Genomic DNA, 14,416 nt, shown 5'->3' with positions numbered 1-14,416 from the left:
AAATATAAATATAATATACTGAACCGAAATTATTAATATCTAATGATTCTATCTCATCGAGTCTCCGCAAATCAATCTAAAGCAAAAGGCAATGGCTTCGAGGAACAAGAAACCAGCAAAGCCCTCAAGCAGTCGAGCAGTCGGTATCCGTACTCTCTCCGATCTGAACCGGCGGTCTGGACTTGACTCTGACAGCGATGATGAGGATGCTCCTCAAGAGTACTACACTGGTGGCGAGAAAAGGTAACAAACAACTACTCTCCCTTGAACCTAACTTTATATTCAAATTTATTTTTTCTGTCTTTGCGAAGTTTTGATTTTTTAATATAAAGTTGTAGTCTTTTTTGGGTTAGCAATAATGAATTCTCTTATATGGAGTAGAAAGTTGGGCATTTAAGAATTAGACCCTTGGGTCTGGGTTTTACAGCTTGGCGTGTCGCACGGTGTGATATTAGTAGTGCACTGTTAGTTTTGTTGGCCTGTGGAAACAGTTCTTTCTGTTGGATGGGTTTTAATTTTCGTTTTCATTCCGTCTAGAAGTAAGCACTGAACTCGCTGTCTTGAAAATGCTTTTGGGAGGTTGCAAGAGGATCCGATGACAGCATTAGTAGAGCGTGGATGATGATGGGATTTGTCTATAGAGCATGCTTTTTGTAGAGGTTCATTTCCCACTTGATTCTGGAGCTGTAGCTGTAGCATAGGTAGAGAAGAAACACCTTATTCAGAGTCTCAAGACTAGGCTTGTAGACTGGGTGCTGACCAAATAAAGCTTTGTGGTCTTGGAATGTGTATAGATGATTGTTCTTTTGTGCATTTTTAGCATTATTTCAGCCTTGTATTTATGGGGTTGTGTCATCAGTAAATCCGTTGTATTTTGTATTCAAAGCATTTATAATTTTCAACCTTCCATAATTCTATAAAGAACCAAATTTGATATTTGCTTATTTTCATATTCTCAACTATTTGTTAGTTCAATTTTTTTTTTTTGTAATTTTGCTCTTTTCAATCCTGTAATTGTGGCACCTTATATTATCCAATTCTTTTGGTAAATTCTCATGATTGCACTTGAAGCTTTAGTTGCTATGCCTATGTCTATCATTTACATCTGACTCGAATCCCTTGGTTATTCCTTCCTATGTATGAAATGTGTTTATATTTAAGTACTTCTCATACTTCTAGCACTAATTTTTATTGTTGCAGTGGCATGCTCGTCCAAGATCCTACAAAAGGTAATGATGTGGATGCAATTTTCAATCAAGCTAGACAACTGGGAGCCGTTGAAGGTCCTCTGGAGAATCTTAATCAATCTTCAAGCTCAAGAAGCTTTACTGGAACTGGAAGATTACTATCGGGGGAGACTGTACCATCTGCTCCTCAACAACCTGAGGCTGTTGTTCACAATATTGTTTTCTGGACTAATGGTTTCACTGTAGACGATGGTCCCTTGAGGAGGCTTGACGATCCTGAAAATGCATCTTTCTTAGAGGTAATAGCAATAAAGGTTTAGAATGAAATAAAAGAATTTTTTCATAAATTAGACTTTTGCTCTGGATTTTGATCTCTGTTTTCACCACTCTACTGTGAGAAAAATTCAAAGCATGTGTTGAATGCAACATTCTCGATCACAATTTTTTCACTATTTTTCTTGAATCAACAGTGACTCGTATCGATCTAGCTACATAGGTAGTTCACCCTTGTTCTTCTTTTTCCACATCCTCTTGAACCTTCACTTATAGCAACATAAACTAGCGCAACTTTCTTTTTTTTTTGTTGTGTTTTACTTTTACCTATTGATGTGATCCAAATTAGTATCAAAGGAAAAGTTGGAATTAGAATGAAGGAATCGATAGGAATTGAGAACAAATACATAAACCTTAGAGTGCTCTTTTCAAAAAATTATTTTATAAAATGACAGTCAAAACTACGTAGGAATACAATCTAAGGCCTAATTTATAAACTTCGTGCATCTTGTAAACACCTAACAACAATAGTAAAAAATTACAGCCATGACTTGGACAAAGAAGTCAAAAGTTATGGCTCAAAACCCAATTGTAAGTTCAACTGAAAGCAGCCTACAATCCTTGCTAGAAATCAGGAACTAAATCATCAATTTAGCCAACATTTCTAGCTGCATACCATTGAACTTGCTGGAAATCAGCAAGGTAGTCAACAATTCAGTATACTTTACAGCTGCACATCATTCTCTCCCTTTTAGGAAGACTTGTCCTCATCCGTGTTAGGATAATATGACTCAAAATGCTTAACGTTGAAGGTATTTGAGATGTTGAAATGAGCTGGCAGCTGCACAATATAAACATTATCATTAATCTTAGCCAATATCTTGCATGGATTTAACCTTCGATCAACCAGCTTTTCATAGGTCCATGAGGATGCATTTCTTTGGTCAATACCACCCAAAACCAAATTCCATTCTTCAAAAACAAGCTGTCTTCTGTGTTAGTTAGTTGATGCTTTATATTCGGCATTGGACTGCTCAATGTTCTCCTTAACTTCAGTGCGGACAGCTTGTATAAATTCTGTAAAGTTTCTTACCCTTGCATTTTCTTTCTTGAAAGTTGGTGGTGGAGTCAAATCAAGAACACTTAGAGGTTTCTTTCCATAGACCACCTCAAAAGGAGAGTGACTGGTAGTTCTTTCAGCCAAAGGTAGGATGGTCTTCCAATTCCTAGGATTCTTACCAATTAAGCATCTTAACAAGTTGCCAAGACTCCAATTAAAAACCACCCCCACTTTAATAGAGTCATGCTTCCTTTGAGTTAACGAAAGTCCAAGAACAAAGTCTGTGCACCTTTTGAGATTCACATAGAACTTTTCTTGCCTCAAGATCCTTCAAACAATGGTTGTATATGAATATATCATCAAAATACACTACTACACAAACCTTTAAAAGAGGTTGTAACATTCGGGTCATGACCCTCGTGAAAGTGCTAGTTGTGTTTGACAATACAAAAAGCATCACAGGCCATTTAAACAACCCATAATGTGTTTTGAAAGTTGTCTTCCATTACTCTACATTTGAATTCTGATTTCATGATGATCACTTTGTGGATCAATTTTGGAGCCTTTAAAACAATCTAACATATCATCCAACTTTGGAATTAAAAAACGATATTTGATAGTGATCTTATAGATGGTTCTATTATCAATGCTCATATGCCACAAATAATTTTAGAGTTTAAAGAGCGTGAACAGCACAAGGACTAATGTAGCCTTTATCAAGAAGCTTTTGCACTTGCTTCTATAGCTCCTCTTTTTCTTTAGGAGCCATTCTATATCCTGCCTTGTTGGGGTGAATGATTTTTGACAGTGATCTTGTAGATGGCTTATTAGATGCATGCAAAGTATCTCTCATTAGAGGTTGTTCCGGGGGTAACTCAAGCGGAAACATGATGTCTAGTTGGAAAATAGATTGAATTGTTGACTACCTTGCTTATTTGATAGTCCTTGTGTTATTTCCAATCTCATAACTCAAACAAAGGTGGCATATGTGCATTGATAGTAGAGTCATCAACAAAATCACTGTCAAATATCTTTTTTCAATTCTAAGATTGGATGATATGTTAAATTGTTTAGTAGGATTCAAAATTGATCCACAAAGTGGTTATTAGAATTCAATCAAGAGATGTTGCAAAACACATCACGAGTTGTTTGAATGACTTGTGATGCTTTTTAGATTTTCAAATTCACCTAGCACTTTCATGAGGGTCATGACCAATTCAATTTGTAGGGATGTGGTTGGTAATTTTAACATGTCCATTTTTTCTTGTGAAACCACAATCTCACAACTTTCCCCATCAATCAACATGTTACAATTCTTACCTCAAATAGAACATGTGGTGTCGAATACATTGGATCTCAATCTTTCAACATTGTCACCGAGGAGTAAAAAGAATTTTTCTCATCATCCACAGCATGCCTTCTTTCCCTTTCCCTTCTAAATCACCTCTAAGCCTCTTCATTGATAGATTGATTTGTAGATAGGAGTAGTATCTTCGAATTCTGTTTCTTCCACTTGTTCAACTACTAGAGCTCTCTTTCTACAATCAAATGATTTATGACCTGTTTCCCACATTGAAGTAATCGGAATTACCTCCTTGGAACTGCCTTACATCCCCAGATTTAGCATGTTGGGGCTGTTTAGCTGCTTTAGAAGGCATTTGGGTCTGCTGTTCACCTTTCTGACTCAACCATTTTCCAAAGTTGGAGGTATTTCCTACTGACCAAAACCTTGCTGTCCAAATCTGGTACAGTTTGCTTGTTGCTGTACAGATCTTGAATAGCCCTTACTTTATTGTTGTTCCACGAGCAACACTTTAGTGTATGTTGCAAGAAAAGAACATCCTAAATTGATGGCTTTAATCCGCTCTAATAATGGGCAACTCTTTGCTGCTCATTTTCATTCAAATCAACTCTAGAGATGAGTTGATAGAATGAATTGGTATACTCTACCACACTTCTCACTAGTTTGAGGCTGTGCAACCTTTATATAGGGTTTGAGTGTAGTTAAAATGGAGAAATTGCTCACGCAACTTTTTCTTCATCTTCTCTCAATTATTAACGTTACCTTTATCACTTCTTTGGCGAGAGACTTGCAAATGTTCCCACCAAGTTGAAGCACTTCCCTTGAGGCAGATAACCACAAGCTTAACTTTCGTTTCATCTACATCATGGTAGTCAAAAACTCTTTTCACCATGTTTAACTAATCTACAAAATCATCCAGGTTCAAACTTCCTTGGAATTCTGGAAGTTCAACCTTGATGTTTTGCTCAAGTCATGGCTCGAACTGAGAATGTTATACCAAAAGCATTCTGATATTGAGATGTGAATTCTCAAGTTCATGATCAACCACACTAGGCAGAACCATTTGTTGTCCAAGCCCTGTAAGGAGCTCAGCTTGTCCTCGTAATTCAACAATCTCGTCAATTCTATAATCATTATGTTGCTGTCCACTATTCCTCCACACAAGAGGGTTGGCTTCAACTCCTTTTTTTTTCTGGCTAGTTACCATTTTAGAACTTGCTGAAAATTAGCAACATTGTCAATAATTCGCTCTACTTTCCAGCTACATATTAACCGTGCCCTTATTTCTTCAGTTGTATTGTTTGTGGTGATGTTATGATATCATTCTATTATGTTTTATTGCAGAGCATCAGGAAGTCTGAGTGTCCGAAGGAGCTTGAACCCTCAGATAGAAGGTCCTCAGTTCATGTCAATTTGATTAGGAGGGACCAAAAGTGCCCAGTGAGTCTCTCTCTCTTCCCTTTGTTAGTATTTACTAAGACTAAAAATTCTTTGTGGAACTTTATAAATTACCATCCTGTTTGTAATCCCCAATTCAGTGTTCTAGTCGATAGTTCTTGTCCAAAAAATGCACCAGCATGCTTTCGCATGTGAGCATTTGAAAGACATGGGTGTTTGAGTTGTACCAGCACTCTGCTATTGTTTTCCTGCAGGAACCAGAGAAGCAGCGCCATGCTGCATTCCAAGGTATAGGGAGGACTCTAGGAAGCAGCAGTGCTACACCTGCATCTGAACCACCAGCTGATTCTGCTCCTCTGAGCTCTGCTCCAGCCCCTTTAATGGGCCTGGTTGTGGATGAAACGCTGCCATCGACTTCAATTCAGCTTAAGTTGGCTGATGGGACCCGGATGGTGGCCCACTTTAATAATAACAATACAGTCAATGACATTCGATCCTTCATTGATGCATCCAGGCCTGGGGGTGCTCGGAATTATCAGCTGCAGTTGATGGGGTTCCCTCCGAAGCTTCTTACTGAGCCAACTCAGACAATAGAGCTGGCGGGCCTTTCCAATTCAGTTGTTATTCAGAAATTCTAGCAAAGCTGCATGCAGGTCGCATACCATCTCTAGTTGTTATTGTGCTGTCTCTTGTAGTAAGTAAACCAATTTTATGAACATCAAGACCTTGAATATCTGTTTCCTAATATACGAAAGGGAGGGTTTTGGTGGCTGGTTGCTTGGACTATGGAGTTGAGTTTTGTGATTCGAAAATATATTCTTCTGCGGTCTTGTAAATTGTATGCTCTTGTTTTGCTAGCTTGACATGTTCTCATTTCCCACTTTTTTCATGCTGCTGGTATCATTTCCCCCGTACAATTGTACAAACCACAATATATTTTACTCTCGCTCTCTCTCTCTCTCTCTCCCTCCCTCCTCTTCTCTCCGCTCATTCAAGCATGGCTCAACTTGGTGAAGAGGATTGAAGTATATGATTGCCTATTACAATTACAACAAAAGCTACACTCCACTAATCGTAATTCGATTCCCATTCCTACTTTGGGATGACTACGAATTTCAACTGTGGTTTTTGATGACAGATAAATCTGGATGTAGCTGTGGGTGTTGATGGAAAAGGTGTTTGAGAACGAATACTGTGTCAAAATGTTTTTATGATGAACAAAACGTAGAAAGAGTGAGATTTATTTTATAGCTTCTGGCTTTTAGTTTTCAAAATGGCTTTCAAGGTATTTCATTTGGGATTTTACCGGATAGCAGTTCTATTAGAGCCAAAGGTCCTAAAAGCTCTTAAAAATCTAAATTATTTGTGTTACTAAGACAACAGGACCAGCGAATAATATTGAGAGCCTATTTGGCAATTTATGGATTTTTATTTATTTTTTAGGGGTCTTTTCTCCCCAAAAAAAAAAGTGTTTGTAAAGTTTTTAAATTTTTTTTGAAAGCCCTTAAAAAAATAAAAGCCAAAAGTTATTAAATGAGATTAATTTTTAGATTTTAAATCCAGCTAAGCTTAAAATCCATTACTATACCAAACATGCCATCAATTATACAAATCTCATTGTAAAAATCTAGGGGTATTAAAAAAATTCAAAAAATAAACTTTTGTATTATATCTTGTTTGTATTGTAAAACAAAAGACATAAATTTATAAGAGATAAAACTGTGTTTGGTTGAATATATGTATAAAATAAATTTGTATTTTGAATAGTTTTGAAAGGGTTTTTTGTATTCAAACATGAAATATAGGAAGACTAGATTTCAAGAGTGTTTTTTTGGTTACAGTTGCAATTCTTTTCTTGAATCCATTCTTTGGACTTGAGAAAAACATTATCCATCAAATAAACATATGGTATTTTGGTGCTCCTCGAAGATAGATTTTCACGTATGGCTTTCCATATTGAATAAATTGCCTATAAAGATTTCTTGAATTGAAAAGGTATGTTAAAAGATATATAATAGTTTAAACTATTATTTTTTTAAAAAACAACTGAAACTATTACTCATATTTTACTTTATTATGAGATGGTTTAGAAATTGTAGTCTTAAGTGATAGATTGATTAGAACAACAATTAATCTTGCCTCAACCTCTAAACAATTTCTTTTTTATATGAGATAGTAGATAGCATGGTACAGGGATCTATGCAAAAAAAAAAATGATATTTATTTTTATTTGGTATAGTTTAGTTTGTTTAGAATGCTTATAATAATCATTGTTAATGAGAATGAAAAATACTAGAATGATGTGTATTACTCTTCTTTTTATTTGGTTGCTATCTAGATAAAATAATATGATGAGAGTTCCTACTATACTAGGTGAAGTTTATTTTGTTCATCAAATTATCTTTTTATATGGACTAACAAAACAAATATAAGAAGTGATTCTTCTTGGCTACCTTCTTTAATAGGTATGATGAAGTGGATTGTGAACATGTTCTTAAATAATAAATTAAGATCTTTAGGAATTGATGGCGTTCTCAAAGATTAGAAGGAAGATTTCTTTGTATTTTTTTCTTGTTCTACATGTAATATAAAATCTAACAAATCTAACAAAGCTAAGGTCTTGATAATTCAAAAGGTTATGCTTATGAGTAATAATTGCAGTTATGTTTCTATAAATCAATGGGTTATGGAGTTAAATTCTTAAATTTAACGATATTTTCAACTTCTATGTGTTTTAAACATGTTCTTAGAAAGAAGAATCATGTTACAAATCATTTGGTCAAGTAAGAAGTTCTCAGAGAATATATTGTAGTTTTCTTGTTATAACTTCTTTTATTCAAGGTTTATTATGCTTGATTATATTTTTGGGTTTAGTATTTTTCTGTAGTAAGTTTTTCTTCTTACTCTTCTAGTGTTTTTTTGTTTCTTTTTAATAATTAAAGAATTTTATTAAATAAAGTTCTAGTGACATGAAAGTAATGACACACCGGCACATGAGATACATACAAGAGTATTTACAAACTACTATAAAATAAAAACAAAACCAAGTGGGGAGGAAGTTCATCCAGTCGACTTAGTCACCATACCTTAACCAGCTACCATTCAACACAGTTAAAAATAACAACAAAACTCACGAGTATACTAGGAAAGGGTGACCAGTTGTGGGAAATAATCATGAAGTTTTTTTTTAAAGGAAAGTCTGCCTTGGCGATCAAATGATGTTGATTAAAAGCGCCCTTACTTCATGTCAAGTAACTTAAGTCATATGAATTGAAGTTATGAATTCAAGCACACAAATGTTGTAGTAGTTTCTGTTATGTGTTGCATCATTTGATTCATACAGCTCTACGTGAAGGCTGTGGAAACTTATTTTGAGTTACATGTTGGTGTCCCCGTTCTAGGTGATAAGAGAGGAAGATATGTATGCTTCTCGTACATGATGTTTTTGGTCTATCTAGTTCTGCATGTACATATAATGTTGGCCTATAAGTATTGACAATTACACATGGATTCTTCATATTTTGTTGGCCTTGGAGCAAGATAGACTACTGAGTCTAAAATGAGCACTAATATGTCAGTTTCTTTAGACATTAATTAGAAAGTCTTTGTTCAGGTGAAAACAACGATTAGGATATATATTCATTCGGTGTAAAAGTGCAATCCATTCCATTTACAACTAAATAATTAATTATTAAGCTCTTAATTTTTCTAATGGATTTCATTAATATCATAGGTAATGTTATGACTCTTTGATCAAAATGTCAGATTTTATGAGCATGAACAAGGTATGTATAAGAGTTTCTGGAGCTCGCAAGTGTTCTTCAATTTTTGTCAAAGAAACCCTAAACCACCGTATGAAGGTTTCTAAGTCGATACAAGAAAGTTGTTGAACTTGTATTCATATAATCTCTTTCTTTCCCTATGCAAATATAGGGTGAATTCATAATGAGGTGGTCTATTAGAGTCTCATTGATCTATATATAACTCCATGAAGCCATGCATTTTCATTCCAAAAGTCTCTCTATCGTCAATAGCTTTTTCATTAGACTTTTAAGGATGTTTCATCAGAATCAAATTTCAGTCAAAATGTTACTGAATCTTTTGTGGTAATTCATGCAAAAATTAAAGAAACTTGCTAATCTCTTCGCCATAAACATGTCATAACCCTACATTTTCATGATGATAGTTAAATTATTATATAGATTCATATAGAGGTGGTAACATATCAAGTTTTTTAGGCATGTTTTACTATCTCCCAATGTAGAAGTACTATAAAAATATGCAATGCTAGTTGCTACAATAACTTTTCATGTGTTATTTTAATGCATTATGAGCTGCTAACAACTCTGTGTTTTATAGTCAGTAGGAGTTATGGCTTTGTCGATTTTGAGAAGGGTTTTGTGTTCTTTTGGATCATTTTCTAGGTTTGGTCGCTGTGGTGATTCTTTTAGTCTTACTAGTTAGTCATTTCGAGCTTCTCATGGTAAAGGAACTTGCTTTACTGGGATTGATTCGAGGGTTTTCTTTCAGTTTTTAGCTTTTGTTTGAGTTTTGTTTACCTTTATTGTAACAGATTTGTTTGGAAATGTTTCTGGGCATTGCTTATTTTCTGCAGAATCTTCTAGCTTTATCAAGGTATATACTCATTAAGCGTAATTTTTCTTTCTTTCTTTCTTCTTGCACACCAATTCTGAACTTGAAGGGTGTGGGTTATTTATGTGCAGCTTGTCGAACTCCATTTGGTTTACTTTGACTGATAAAGGCCTTGCGTTTTGTTCTTGCATTGGAAATGAACTTACGAGCTGATGGTATATCACATTTTAATGCTGGGTGTAGTATCTTCCCTCGCTTATCAGAGGCTTTCATCGCCTAAACTAAAAAAAAAAGTTAGCCTTAAAATGTTCATGCATTTAAAATATCGTAGCCAATAATTCTAATTTTTTATGATTGAATAAAGACATTGTACGTACATGTTATATTATCCTCATGGTATTTTACATGTACATTAAATTTATAAAATATTTAATGAGTATGAAAATTAGTTATAGTATATATAAAGTGAATTAAATATTTTAAATTATCAAAAAAATATTTAAATTATACATTTAAAATCATGGTTTAATGAGAAGTAAATTTATTTATATCTGAATTGGATCTTTTTATATATCTCTATCATTCTCGTAATGATTTACTTACTTACTAGATTTGTAATGTGTTTAATAGACTTGAGAATTAGTTATGATATGCGTAAACTCTCCAAACACCCTAAATTAATATATATATATATATATATATATGTATACATATACATATATATATATATATATATATATTACAAGATTAGCATTATTTATTCCATTTGGATAATAAAATAAGACTGTGTTTAAAGTACTAGTTAAAATGGCAAATGAGTTGTTCACCACACTATCATATAAAATTAGATTTCTAGGTAAATCAAGATTGTCAATTTTTTCATAAATGCATTCATTCATACATGTTAAAATCTAATGTGAAAATAATTTAATCTCAGTATGCAAGGATGATTAGGAAATAGTAAAAACAAAATCATTGTATATAATTTTTTGTAAAAAAAATACAATATGTTGTACCACAATTATTAATATCTGATGGTCTTAGGTTGTATTTCCTTCTCTACCTCATTGAGTCTCATAAATCAATCTAAAGCAAAAAACAATGGCTTTAAGGGACAAGAAACCAACAAAGCCCTTAAGTAGTGGAGCAGGCAATATCCATACTCTCTTCGATCTGGACCTGAATCTGACAGTGATGATAAGGATGCTCCTGAATAGGACTCCGCTGGTAGCGAGAAAAGGAAAAAGATAACTACTCTCCCTGAATCTAACTTTATATTCAAATTTATTTCTTCTGTTTTTTCAAAGTTTTGATTTTTAATATTAAGTTACAATCTTTTTTGGGTTAGCAATAATGAGTTTTTGATTAATACTTAAAAGTATATTTTTTTTTTATCAAGATTTTATGTCATCATTTTGCACTTGAAGTATCAATAACTCCTTAACTAAAACATGTTTTATAATAATATAAGATACCTTTAATTTGTGGTAAATGTTCATTTTAAATGCAAACCTATCACATAAATGAAAGGATTGATTGATGACTTTAAGAACTGAAATTTAAAGGACAAAGAGATGGCTAAACTTGGAAAAGAGATGTCGGTGCAATCCAAACCGGAATACTATTCGGTAATTGAGTCATATCTAGAGCTTTAGATCTCGGATTTAGGTGTATTTTATATGGATGGAAAGACAAGATATAAGCCTACAACTTTCATATGGAACCCAAGACTTAAAAAAGTCATTTTCAAATTCAATTGTACCAGCAACAAAGAAGTCAGAATCTGTCTTCTAGCCCGAGTATTGTTCAGTGTTTGGCCCATATCTAGAGTTTTAGAAATCTAAATGATCTGAATTTTTTACACAAGAAATCTGAGACAATTTCCTACAACTTTTATGTTTTCAAGTGATTCCAATTTTGACGTTATCAATGACGTTTTAGGCAAACAAGAGAAGATAAAGATTGTCACTAAGTAAGACTTAGTCACCCACTCATCAATTAGTCATCAAATCAATAGTTTCCAATTTTGGCCTATAAAAAGAGGCATTTGTCATGCATTTAGGCATCTTGGTTTCCAGATCAAGATCATGCTCTTGCTTTCTCTCTTTATATTTTTTATAATGTTTATACTTTACTTTCATTAATATCAAGTTTATGCCTTTTATTTCCTTTCATTTACTTAGTTAACTTTTATCTTATTTATGTTCTTATTTTTTTTATTTTTTTTTATTTCTTTCATTATGTTTAGTTAAGTTTATTATGTCAAGGTGAAAAGATTACACTAATGGTGTAAAAATAAGTATAGTGTAAACTTACTATGAACTTTAATGTTTAATACTAATATGTTTTGTATTTGTTATTTTATAAGCTAAATGCTGACCAAAGAAAGCTTCGTGGTTTTGAAATGTGAATAGATAATGATTTTTATGTATTTTTAGCATTATTTCAGCCTTATATTTATAGAGTTGTGTAATTAGTAAATCCGTTATATTTTGTATTGGAAGCATTTATAATTTTCAACCTTTCATAATTCCATGAAGAACCAAATTTGATATTTGCTTATTTTCATATTCCCAACTATTTGTTAGTTGATTTTTTTTGTGTAACTTTGCTGTTTTCAATCCTGTAATTGTGGCACCTGATATTATCCAATTCTTTTGGTAAATTATCATGATTGCACTAGACGCTTTAGTTGCTATGCCTATGTCTATCATTTACATCTTACTCGAATCCCTCGGGTATTCCTTCCTATGTGTGAAATGTGTTTATATTTAAGTACTTCTCATACTTCTAGCACTAATTTTTATTGTTGCAGTGGCATGCTCGTCCAAGATCCTACAAAAGGCAATGATATGGATGCAATTTTCAATCAAGCTAGACAACTGGGTGCCGTTGAAGGTCCTCTGGAGAATCTTAATCAATCTTCAAGCTCAAGAAGCTTTACTGGAACTGGTAGATTACTATCGGGGGAGACTGTACCATCTGCTCCTCAACAACCTGAGGCTGCTGTTCACAATATTGTTTTCTGGACTAATGGTTTCATGGTTTCACTGTAGATGATGTCCCTTGAGGATGCTGGACAATCCTGAAAATGCATCTTTCTTAGAGCTAATAGCAACATAGTTTTAAAATGAAATAGAAGATTTTTTTTAGAAGTTGGACTTTTGCTTTGGAGTTGGATATATCTATTTCCACCACTCTGCTATGTTTGAAAAAAATTCAAAGCATGTGTTTAATGAAGCATTCTCAATCAGTGTCTTTTCACTATTTTTCTTGAATCAACAGATTTAGTTACATAGGTAGTTCATCCATCCCTGGGCTTCTTTTTCTACAACCTGTTGAACCTTCACTTATAGCAACATAAACTAGTGCAGCTTTTGTTTTATCTTGTTGTGCTTTGCTTTTCACCCTTGCCCATATGTCATCATCCGTATTGTTTGTGGTGATGTTATGATATTGTTTTGTTTCAGAGCATAAGGAAGTCTGAGTGTCCAAAGGAGCTTTAACCCTGATAGGCTTCGGTTCTTGTCAATTTGATTAGGAGGGAAAAAAAATTACCCGGTGAGTCTCTGTCTCTCTACCAACTTTACTAAGACTAACAATTCTTTATGGAACTTCAGAGATTACAATCCTGTTTTTTATCACCACTTCAGTGTTCTAGTTGATAGGTCTTGTCCAAAAAATGCATCACCATGCTTTCACATGTGTGCATTTGAAAGACATGAGTGTATGAGCTGTACCAACACGGTTGTTTTTTTCCTGCAGGAACCAGAGAAGCAGCGCCATGTTGCATTCCAAGAGGACTCTAGGAAGCAGCAGTGCTTCCCCTGCATCTGAACCACCAGCTGCTTCTGCTCCCCTGAGCTCTGCTCCAGCCCCTTTAATGGGCCTGGTTGAGGATGAAAAGCTACCATCGACATCAATTCAGCTTAGGTTGGCACCTGCATGGTGGCCCACTTCAATAATAGCCACACGGTCAATGGCATTGGATCCTTCATAGATGCATCCAGGCCTGGGGGTGCTCGGAATTATGAGCTGCAGTTGCAGTTAATGGGATTCCCTCCGAAGCTTCTTACTGAGCCAACTCAGACAATAGAGCAGGCAGGCCTTTCCAATTCAGTTGTTATTCAGAATTTCTAGCAAAGCTGCATGAAGGCCGCACTCTATCTCTAGTTGTTATTGAGCTGTCTCTTGTAGCAAGTAAACCAATTTTATGAAAAATATCCGTTTCCTTGTGTATACGAAAGGGAGGGTTTTTGTGGCTGGACGGTTGGACGATTGAGTTGAATTTTCGGCGTTAGTCTTGTAAATTGTATGTTGTTGTTTTGCTTGCTTGACATGTTCTCGCTTCCCTCTTTTTCCATCACTGATAGATCAGATTCGAGCCCAGAAATGCAGGTCCATGTTAACAATCTAGTAAATGTCTCTTCTTGCCTAGCTAACATCCTATGCGAAGAAAAAATTCTCCCATGTGTGAGTACCACATATTGTTCGAGTCTAATAGAAGCCTGTCTCTCTTGCTGATGCACGCATGGCATCTGATTTCACTACCTGGTAAGGCATCTCATGATCACAGTGACCTGGTGAAGCATCTCAAGACGC

At 34.5% G+C, this 14,416-nt stretch overlaps 1 protein-coding gene and 1 pseudogene across 1 annotated transcript; both read left to right on the top strand.

Moving 5' to 3' along the window:
* Positions 1-30: 30 nt before the first annotated feature.
* LOC105141466 (UBA and UBX domain-containing protein At4g15410-like) lies at positions 31-6,157 on the top strand. The gene is made up of 4 exons (XM_011048693.1): positions 31-243; positions 1,201-1,486; positions 5,168-5,263; positions 5,476-6,157. The coding sequence occupies exons 1-4, from the start codon at positions 92-94 to the stop codon at positions 5,857-5,859; spliced, it is 918 nt and encodes a 305-aa protein (XP_011046995.1). The 5' UTR covers positions 31-91; the 3' UTR covers positions 5,860-6,157.
* Positions 6,158-10,816: 4,659 nt separating this feature from the next.
* On the top strand, positions 10,817-14,180 carry LOC105141465 (UBA and UBX domain-containing protein At4g15410-like; annotated as a pseudogene).
* Positions 14,181-14,416: the final 236 nt, after the last annotated feature.

This window comes from Populus euphratica, unplaced genomic scaffold (assembly GCF_000495115.2).
Source record: "Populus euphratica unplaced genomic scaffold, PopEup_1.0 scaffold119.1, whole genome shotgun sequence".
NCBI lineage: Eukaryota > Viridiplantae > Streptophyta > Magnoliopsida > Malpighiales > Salicaceae > Populus > Populus euphratica.
Note: the sequence above shows the minus strand (reverse complement) of the source record. Positions and strands in the feature narration are given on the sequence as shown.